At 58.3% G+C, this 10,777-nt stretch overlaps 1 protein-coding gene across 1 annotated transcript in view; it reads left to right on the forward strand.

Moving 5' to 3' along the window:
- Positions 1-10,409, forward strand: part of LOC125164920 (uncharacterized) — a 40,803-nt gene extending 30,394 nt beyond the window's left edge. Inside the window, exons 5-6 of the mRNA XM_047857625.1 lie at positions 7,869-7,995; positions 9,389-10,409. Of these exons, the coding sequence (XP_047713581.1) occupies positions 7,869-7,923 (55 nt within the window). The 3' untranslated portion in view covers positions 7,924-7,995; positions 9,389-10,409. The remainder of the gene's footprint in view (positions 1-7,868; positions 7,996-9,388) is intronic.
- The last annotated feature ends 368 nt before the right edge of the window (positions 10,410-10,777 follow it).

The following is a 10,777-nucleotide window of genomic DNA, read 5'->3' on the forward strand; positions in this document are numbered from 1 at the left end:
CACATTTCCTTCCCCGAGTCTTACACTGTTTCTTGATTCTGTGCAGTGGATGATGCTTATTTAACCACATCGTGACGGACGCGGAGTATTGGACTCCGCGTTAGAGAACCGACCTCTAGACGAGGCGCACAAGGCTTCACCGGGTCCAGGCGACAGGATGTGAATGTTTAAAGCGAGCCATTATAAAATAAATGTGTCGGGGAGGGCAGGTGTCTGGAAGGATCAACGCCCTGTTCGTGATGCTGGTCTGGACGGGGGGTGCGGGGGGAGCCCTTATGTGTTTCCTGTATGTATTTCTTTATCTGCCTCTGGACTGTCAGGGTCTTTTTTTTTTTTTTTTTTTTTAACAAACATGCATTCCTTCTAGATTCAATTTTTAAAAATTTAAAAATTTAAAAAAATTAAAAAAAAAAGGCCAGCTGAGGATCTGGAAAAATGACCCTCAGTCCTGAGTCCAGGCGAGGCCCCTGGGGTCAGAGGCTGTGAGGAGCCCTGGGCAGAGTGGCCAGGCCCTGGGCGTCTCTGGAGACGTCCTCCCCGTGGGCATGCCCGGGGAACTGGGGCCAGAGCTCCGTTTCCTTCTGGAAGGGGCATCTCAGAGGCCAGCTTGTTTTCAGTTCTGCATGGCTCACGGCTGGCGGCCTCCCCACTCTGTCTGTTGCTCCTGCTGTTAATACCAGGCCGGACCCTTGAACTTAGACGATCAGGACGCTGCTCGAGGTAGAGCAGATGTGACCTTGGACCAGTCACTTCACTCATTCGTTTGTTCACTGGTTCATCACTGCCTGCAGGCCTGCTTTGCACTGAGCCTCGTGTGTGATGAATAGGACAGAGCTGTGGGCCTCAGGGAGCTCACAGGCTAGTTGGGGGGGGACAGACACACACCTGGGTCACACCAAGAGCTGTTCACTCCATGCTCATCTCCTGCAGGTGGGCAGTGTGTAGGCTCTGCTCTGGATGGGGGGAGGGGGCAGAGTCCCACAAGTGGGCTTCCTGGAGGAGACGACGCCTGAGCTGATTCAGGCATAGCCAGACAGGTGGGGGAGGCGGGGAGTGGGGCCAGAGGATTGGAGGTGTTTCAGAGGCAGAGGCCAGGCCGTGGCCATCCTGGTGGGACGAGGGGGGTGAGGGTAAAGAGACACATGGAGAGGGGGCTCAGGGCGGGGCTCAAATATGGAACCCCACCCCCTCTGGGGGAGCTCAGGCTGAGGCGGGGCCTCCAACCTTGGTCTTGCCCCTTGACTGCCTTGATGAGGTGGGTCAGACACCTTTACCCGTTGGAACAACCGGCCCTGGTCACGGGTCATAACCGGCTGCGCCGTGAATTGTGTCCCGTAAACCTCACCAGACCCCGCCAGGCAGCATCGTGTGTCTTCGGGGCCCCGGACTGTACAGCGTGCTGCCCTTGGGGAATCTAGGACTCGGTGGGGGAGGGGGGGGGGGTCGCATGAGTGGGATGGCGGGAGGGAGGGAGCCTGGCGCTGGACCCCCCGGATGGCGGCTTTCTCAAAGTTGTGTCAAATCCTTGGATTTTAAACGTCAGGCCTACGTATTAGAACCAATTAAGAAGTTTTTATTTTTTTAAATTTTAAATTTTTATGTATCTTGTTTTTGAGAGAGAGTGCGTGTGTACACGAAGAGGAGAGAGAGAGAGAGAGAGAGAGAGAGAGAGAGAGACTGTGAAACAGGCTTCATGCTCAGCGTGAAGCACAGTGTGCGACTTGAGCACAAACCAAGAGTTGGACGCTCCAACTGACTGAGCCACCCAGGCACCCCAAGAAGTTTTTAAAAATACTTAAAACACACAGAAAAATTCAGAAAGTGACTAAAAAGCACCCGCGTGCCCACCATTGACACTGTTTACGATTGTAGGTTTCTTTCTTTCCAAAAACGAACGGGAGATTTGATGTTGCTGATGCAGAACGGGCACTGCCCATCCCCCTCCCTCCGCCCCACAAGTAACTGCCGTCCCCATGTTTTTAAAAAAAAATTTTTTTTTAATGTTTATTTTTGAGAGACAGATCATGAGTGGGACAGGGACAGAGAGAGGGGGAGACACAGAATCCCAAGCAGGCTCCAGGCTCCGAGCTGTCCGCACAGAGCCCGACGCGGGGCTCGAACCCACAAACCGCGAGATCATGACCTGGGCCGAAGTCCGACTCTTAACCGACTGCGCCACCCAGGCGCCCCATTGCCGTCCCCATGTTGAAGGCTGTCCTTCCCACGAGGCTCTGTACTTACGCCACGCTGTCCCGCGTCTGCACAGACGGCTGCGTAGTTTATTCCTCTAGCAACTTGCTCAGCTCGCTACACGGGCTGCTGTTTGACACTTGCCCCTGTCGGTGCGTCAGGACCCAGCTCGCTCATCCAGTTCATCCGGCTGGACTGAGCCGCGCGGAGGGGCCGGTAGGTGGATTTCATTCTCACCTTGATCCTCGCTGTGTTAGTTTCCTGTCGCTGCAGAACAGATCCCCACACACGGAGCGGCTTGAAACACCACCCACGTATTCTCTCACGGCCCATTTGTTATTTATTACCCTGCGGGCTGGGGGTCTGCATAGGGGGTAGCTGGGTTCACCGCTCAGGGTCCCAGTGACCTCTCTCCGGAGTGACCCTCGAGTGACCACACCCCTAGACCTCTTACTCGGTGAGGACAGTACCTTTTCTTTACGGTGTGAGTCATTTTGAGTTGAGATGTAAGTATTTGTTGTCAAAGGCAGCCGTAACTCACAAAGCTTCTGAAGCTCAGAGAGGTTGGAGACGGTCCCACGCAGCCGGCTGGTGGTGGCCCACATTTGCGCCCCGGCCTAAAGCTGTCGCACGTACCTGCCGAGCAGGGGGTGGAGCGTTGGTTCCCGGGGGATGCTATAACGCCACGCACACACTCGGGAGGTATTCTCTTGCGGTTCTGGGCCCCGAAGCTCAGAATCCAGGTGTGGGCAGCGCTGGTTCCTTCGGGGGCCCTGAGGGAGAACCCGTCCCGGGCCTCACCCGTGTCCCCGGCGCTCCTTGTGGAAGCATCACCCCCGTCTCTGCCTCCGTCTGCACCTGCCGTTCTCCCTGACTGCGTCTAACTATCCCCTTTCTGTAAGGACACCAGTCGTACTGGGTTGCGGCCCCCCTGCTGCAGGGTGACCTCAGTTTATTGATTACTCCTGCCACGGCTGTCTCCAAATCAGGTCGTGTCCTGAGGTCCTGGGGTTAGGACTTCAACCTATAATTTTTGAGGGGGCGCAAGTGAACCCATCACGGGCAGTGCTATTGTTATTAACCTCACTGTTTCGTTGAATTTCGTCTCCATCGCACCGACCCCTTAGGCAAACTGGAAACTGGGATGTCCTCCTTGGTTCTGTGGCCAGAGCAGGGGGATGAGAGACGGAGGGCAAGGCGGGGCCCCAGCGCCAGTCCTGCTGTTAACTGCGCCTGGGGCCACTTGGCCCGACCCTCACTTCTCTCAACAGGTGTAAGGGGAGTCAGGCCCCGCCTCCTGTCCCCTGGGGCGGCCCCGAGTGTCCTCTCACTGTGAATGGGCTTAGGGACCCCAACCGTGCTGGCCGTGGGTCACTCATTCTGGGTTGGAAGCTGCCAGAACCTTGGTCACCGAGAGGGGGAGGCCCACGGGGACAGGGACAGACGTGGGGCGCCAAGGGCTCCCGCCGAAGACGCGTCTCGGGAGGATTCTGTTGCGGATTGACTTTGGGCACATCTCACGGCTCTGGACGGTTCTGAAATGGCCGCACGACCAAAGACCAGGAGGGCGGGGGACAAAGCCCGTGTTCCTCCCAGGAATAGACTTTCCGAGATTTCTCTGCTGAGAGAGAGGAGCGCCTCGAAACAAAGGTTTCCAGGAGGGAGAAGAGCGGTCCACTTGCTAAGTAGACCAGAAATAACGCACGTAACTGCTGCTCCATTAACATGCTTGCTGTCGCTGTCTGACCAGGCTTTCTTAGGGGCCTCATCTATAAGTCATGAAACACAAAACACATTTAAATTGCCCCGAGGTTCTAACACAGCCGAGACAGCTTGTCGGAGTCAGAACACGGGTTCCCTAACGTCCGGGAGCTAATAGAGTGAGGGATGCGGGCCGGGGAGAATTAAGTGATCTCTTGCCTGTGCTGAGCCAGCCTGTCCAGCGCTGCCCCGCGCCTTTGCCCTCAACGAGGCCGTGAGATTGGAAAGCTTCTCTCCGAGTGTGTGAGCTTGGGTATGTCACCTCGTCCCCGGTTGCCAGTGAAGCTTCTCCCCTGTGAGGTGCGGCGGCCGGACAGCATCTTTCGGGGGGTTAGGGGATGATGGTCAGTGAAGTCGACGAGGGCCCGGCGCAGGGATGGCGTCCAGAAACGTCCGGCCCTCCCGGGGACGCTGGAAGCCATGCTCTTGAGAACCGGAGTGCGAGTTCTTCTGGGCGTCCTTTTCCATTCTCCCCGAAATTTGCTCTCAGTCAGCGTCAGCGCTGGGGAAAACGGCGCGCCGTGCTCCAGGGAAGTCAGAGATCCACACCCCCCCTGCTTTAGCAGGTCCGCTGGGACGCTCCTGCTCCCCGTGGGCAGGGAGGGACACGCACGCTGTTCCTGGAGGCCTGTCTGCGGTGGTCCACGTGGGGACAGCCCGGGGGGGTGGTGCCGTGTCCACACAGTGGAAACGGATGTAAGCGGGGCCGGCCGTGTCCCCACAACGGGACCCTCTGGCCGTCTGTTGCGATGGGAACCCATGCGTGACAACAGGGGTGAGCCTTGTAAATACGGCATTGAGTGAAAGCAGCCAGACTCGGGGGTCGGCGTCCACTTCTGTGACGTTCAGACGACAGGCCAAGGGCTCCGGGTTTGGACGCGCGGTGGATGCAGAAGCACTCGGCGCAGCCAGCCGCCGTGAGTTCACGGTCCGGATCCTGGTGCCCTCGGGGCGCTATCATCAGGGAGGGCACAGGGGCCTCTGGGGGCCGGCCCTGTTCTGCCTCTTGATGCTGGTGGTGGTACTTCTGTCCCCCATACTCTTGTGCACGCGGATTCTACCCTGTCTGGATTCAGTTGTGGCCCCTGCCAATTCATGCGTTGGGAGTCCTAACCCCCAGGGCCTTGGAACGTGACCTCCTTTGGAGACAGGGTCTTTGCCGCGGGGTCGTCGGGGTGGGCCTGATCCTGCCCGACTGGTGTGGTTGCAGAAAGGGCAAGTTTGGGCGCAGAGCTGGACGTGCGCCGGGGGCGCGCCCCGGGAAGGTGATGGTAGAGGTCTCTGGAGGTGCCGGCAAGCCTCGGGGGGAGGGAGGCCTGGGACACGTTTCCCCTCACAACCCGCAGACGCAGGCAACCTGCCGCCCCCTTGTTCCGGAACCGCCGGCCTCCGGAGCTGCCAGACAATCGAGTTCTGTTGTTTCCGGCCCTCAGTGGGCGGCACTTTGTCACGGCTGCTCTAGGGAACCAATGAACGTGTAATAGAAAAAGAAACAGAGAAAAAGAAGCCTTGCATTCAAGTCTTGGGCCACGGCACTTCTGACTTAGGTCATGGTGGACGGGAGGACCCATACCCCCAACCCAAACCCCTCGTGTCATTCTCTCTGCCACCTAGTTTGGCTGGCGAAGCCCAGAAGAGATCTCTGTTCCCCACAGAAGGGCCACGGTGGGTTCAGAGAGGAACCCTCAGGGCTGACTCTGGGTTCAGGGCCACCCAGTCTCCCAGAATTCTGCTCTGGGGGGTCAGAAGCTGCTGTCTCTCTCCCTCTCCTGGTGAGACCAGGGGCGTCTGCTTAGCATGAATTGCATCATGAGTGGGATTAGACATCGTTTCTAACAAGGGCCTTTTATGCCTGGTGGGAGAGAGGCCTTGGGGTCTGGCAGGAAATAAGTACATAGGATGTGGTGGTGGCAGACCCCTCCCAGTGCCCTTGATGACCGTTCATGGGTCAGGGCTGGGGGCATCACTAGCTCAGCCCTGCCGTCCCTCGGCCCCCTGGCGGGGGGAGACTTGCAGGTTCAGGAGGCAGGGACCCTTGGCCACAACCCCAGATCACCACTTACAGGTGCCCTGTGTTCGTCTCCTGGGACCACAGGCGGGGGCTTGAATAGCAGACGTTTATTCTCTCACGTTCTGGAGGCTGGGAGTTCAAGACCACGGCGTGGGCAGGTGGGTTCTCCTGAGGCCTCTCTCCTTGGCCTGTAGACGGCCGTCTTCTCCCTGTGTCTTCACGTGGTCGTCCCTCTGTGTCTCTATGTCCTGATCTCCTCTTATAAGGACACCTGCCATACTGGATCAGGGCTCACCCAGGCGACCCATTTTGACTTGGCTACCTCTTTTTTCTTTTTTAAGTTTATTTATTTATTTTGAGAGGGGGCGGAGAGAGAGAGAGAGAGAGGCAGAGAGGGGGACAGAGAGAATCCCAAGCAGACTCTGGGCTGTCGGTGCAGAGCCCATGCAGGGCCCGAACCCACAAACTGTGAGTTCATGACCTGAGCCAAAACTGAGAGTCAGATGCTCAACTGACTGAGCCACCCAGGCACCCCTAACTTAATCGCCTCTTGAAAGACCCTACCTCCAAATACAGTCACATTCTGCGATATTGAGGGTGAGGGCTTGAACATGTGAATTTTGGGGGGGGACACAACTCAGCCCGTAAACTCTTTAAGTTGTAGTTCATGCAGCCGTAAAAGGACAGTAAGAATGCCATCGGTGTCCTAAGGGGTGTCCCAAGGACTGCGTGCAATCCTTTAACTTCCGAGCGTCCAAGAAAGGGCATCTTCCGAGTGTGCAGACCAGACCCGTTTGCCACTCTCTGACCCCTTCTCTGCCCTTCCCCACCCTGCTCTGGCCCCGGAGGGCTGACCTCTGTGGACCTGCTCCCCCAGGCTGGCCTCAGACTTGCTGCCGGGCTCAGCCAGTGGGAGGCGCCCGCAGGAGACTGGAGGGTGGCTGAGAGAGGCCAGGGTACTTCTTCACTCCTCCCTGCCTGGCCTTGGTTCTGGAAGGGGCTGTGCCCTCCTCTTTGGGTCACAGATCCTGTCCGGGGGCCCCTCCCTCAGCTATGAAGTCCATTTCCTGCTTTTGACCCTGGAGGACAACACCTTCTGTTGTGTGTTCCTCAAACCCAGCCCAGGCTTGTGCAATAGCCCTTTCCTCGAACCCCATTGTTCCCCTCTGAGTAAGGCTCCCGTGCACCTCGTGGATCCTTCCCGAATGCCCGTGATTCTGGAATGACCCTATGCCCAGCTTAGAGAGGAGGTATTTAGGGAACGTTCCCTGAATCGAATTCATGATTTTCAAAGAGCCCAAAGCCCTTGGACTAAAGCATTTTAAAAATGCAAAGTTATATGATTATTCATATATTATTCATCCAGGGAATCTTGGAATCGCTGTAGGCATAAGCTGCCTGGCTTTCTGGGGCCTGGTTGGTTTTCTGTAATGAAAGCGAATGCCCTTTCGTGTCCCGGCCTGAGGTTTCTTTACCTGGGTTTTCTGTATCACCACACTGAATGAGGAGGGCGGGGAAGAAGCTGCCAGAGGAAAAGGAGGCCGAGAAGCCCAGGGGAAGGCGGTGAGTCCAGGTGTGACCCCCCAGGGGTTTGCGGTGGGGGTGAGCGTGGTGACCCCTTGGAGAGGAGAGGCACCAGCTCGTAATTCAAACGGGAAAGGCACAGAACCCCCCGCCAATCCACCTGCAGAGTGGCCCCAGCGTATGCTTTCCAAAGGGGCAGTAGGGCCAGGGCCCCCTCTGTCTCAGGGCCCCACAGTGACCCCCTTTGCCTGGGGGAATAAGGTGTGAGGCCTTCAGATCCGTGCCCCGGCTCAGCCCTCCAGCTCACCGCCTCCGTGCTCCTCGCTGCCCACCGTGCGGCAGACCCCTCCCCGAGTTATTTGTGGCTTGCACCCTCGCCCAGGCTGTGCTCTCCGCCCGGGATGCTGTCGCCTGCAGCCGAAAGCCTCTCGAGATGAAGAAAAATGTCCGGGGTGAAAACGAAGACAAGCTGACTCCTTCGTGAATGACCGGGAGCTTCTGCAGGGAAGGTGCTGGTCCCAGAACAACGGGAGACGCCTGGCTCTTTCTGGCTGTGGGCCCACCGCCCTCTTCCCACTGACCCGGTGGCCCCCACGGTGGTCCTGGGTGGGAATCTCTGGCTTTAGGGTCAAGCAGACGTGGGGTCCAGTCCCGGCCCTGCCCCTTGCTAGCCGTGGGGCTCTGGGAGTCCCTCAGTCTATTCATCTGGGAAATGGGGTAAGGATGCTCGTCACACAAGGCTGAAGGAGGTGACTCATGGAAAGAGCTGGCCCGCGGGTGGCCCACAGGACTCACTCCAGAAACGGCCCTGGCTGTGATCTTAGGGCTGGTGTTCAAGGCCGGGGCTCCGCTGGGATACCTGTGTTGAGGCGGGTCTGGGGTGGGACCTGTTGTACAGAGTTGTGATGATAGGGTTCTTGGACTGGAGGCCGGGCTGCGAGCGAATGACCACCTGGCATGAATTTCCGGCTCCTCAGGCCTCCCCAGATTCGGGGACAGTCTGTTGCCAGAGCCTGTGATGGGGCTGGGCTTGCGGGTGGCGAGCAGGGAGCCCCACACTGAGTCTGTTCTGTGCTGGATGCCCGGACACGGCGGCGTGACTCGAAGCCTCCGCCCCTGACAGCTTGCCATCCAGGGGGGGAAGCTGATGTGCTCACGGACAGTGACAACATGGAGTGAGGGGGGGCCTGTGGGAGGACGGGGATCGCCACCCTCCTGAGGATGTGGGTGGTCAGGACAGGCTTCTTGGAGGAGGTGACAGTGAACCAGCTTCAACTGAACAGCGGAGTGGGAAGGAGTTGGCAGGGTAGAGGGGCCCGGGAGTGTAGACTGAGTCACCTACAGACTCGGGCAGGTGGTGCGGAGTGCCGGGAGAAGGGCGGTGGGAACCCCGGGCACCTTGGTGGAAGTGGCCCGTGGGGGGCCCGAGGCTGAGGCCGCGGTGTCACCGCAGGCCCCCGAAGCCATCCCTCCAGGCTGAGCAAAGCCCACACTCAACCTTGAAAGAAGGGGGGTGTCAGCTGGGGACACCATAACGAAGCAACACAGACAGCGGTGTGTGTGGGGGTGCGGATTAAAGAGCAGAGCTCCAGGCTGGGAAGTCCCAGGTCACCGGGTCACAGCCGCGGAGGCCTAGGAGCGTTTTTGTCCTGGCTTTGCAGGCAGCCGCCTCCTTGCTGTGACCTCACGCGGCAGAGACAGGAGCATGCTCTCTTAGAAGGGCACAGATCGCGTCCTGGGGGCCCCCTCTCATGACCTCAGGACCCCGTCACCTCCTAAAGGCCCCACCTCCAAAGACCACCACACTGGGGGGTAGGGCTTCTGCATTTGAACTTGGGGAGACGGAACCCAGTTCCTGACAGAGGGAAAGACCTGACTCCCGGCCCCTTTCTCTCTTCTCAGGGCACCGCGAACCCCACTGTCTCGTGTGTTTGAAATCTGCCGATTTTACCAAACGTGATCAGACGCTGGGGAACTACTCCTGCCCCCGCCCAACCCTCCTCTCCCTCCCCCGCCGCCCCCCCACCCCGTCACCCTGCTGGTCTCCAGCCCAGTTAAGGGGAATGTCCACCGCAGAAGGCCCAGTGCCTCAGAGAGGATGAAACACCCTCTAAATGCACATTATTGTTATTTTTATTACCGGCATCAGAGCAAACCACCAGTTTAAAAGAGCTAATTTAGTTAGGTCAGGCATAAGTGCTACTCGAGTTGAAAACTCATTCTCCTTTGCGGTATTTTCTTTTGGGTATAAATCAAGAGAAGGGCTCTAAAAATATTTTTAGTACCAGTGGCGTTCAATCATCTGGTCAGTCACCTCTCAGCACACTTACCGACGGGGACCTCCGTGTGATTCCCCCGACGGGCCTGCCCACCGGCCTGCCTTCCTCCCTCCACTCAAACCGTATCCGATTTCACCGGTTCCAAAAGGGAGCGGAGAACTCCACCGCCCACGACTGTGCAGCGCGGGGGAGGGGCTCCACGGCAGACCCACGCTGTGTGGACCTGGGGGGAGCTCTCCTGGTTACATGGGGTGGGGGGGCTCCCACGGGGTGGGGGGACTCCCCTCTCCACTCACCTGTGCCTCCCCAGAACGGCCCTCCCTCCCCCCCACCCCACCCCCCAGTGGACACACAACCCAAGTCCTCCTGTGAAAGTTAAATATCCCCGGGAGGCCAAACGCCGTGTACCAGGACTGGCACACGGGCCACTCGGCCGCTGGCCCCGCCTGAGCCCGGGGTGGACGTTCCTAATCCATCAGGCTCGGCGCCCACTAAGCGGGGGCCCCAGGCAGATGCCCCCACGACCAGAGTCAGCCCGTGGGTGGGGACCGGCAGCCACCCCCACCTGAACCCCCGGTGGGGAAGAAGACCAGGACGAGGGAGAGGAAGGTGATGGATGTAACCCACGACGTGTACAAAATTAAATAAACTGTGGCAAAATGCACATCACGTCAAAATTGCCACCTTCACCGGTTTTAAGCTCCCAGTCCAATAGCATTAAGTACATTTACGTCGTGCAACTGTCACCCCGCTCATCTCCAGATCTCTTTTCGTCTTGCAGAACGGCAGCCCTGTCCCCGTGAAACAGCCATCGCCCCGTTCCCCCCGCTCCCCAGCCCAGCCCCCCGCATCAGCCCCTCGACTTTCCGTCTCTGAGTTTGACAACTCTGGACTCCTCGTGTCCCTGGACTCGTGGGGTTTGGCTGCCTTTTGTGCCTGGCTTATTTCACTGAGCACCGTGTCCTCCGGGTCCGGCCATGTCCTAGTGTGGTCAGAATTTCTGTCCTTTTTT

This window comes from Prionailurus viverrinus, chromosome B1 (assembly GCF_022837055.1).
Source record: "Prionailurus viverrinus isolate Anna chromosome B1, UM_Priviv_1.0, whole genome shotgun sequence".
Taxonomy (NCBI): Eukaryota; Metazoa; Chordata; class Mammalia; order Carnivora; family Felidae; genus Prionailurus; species Prionailurus viverrinus.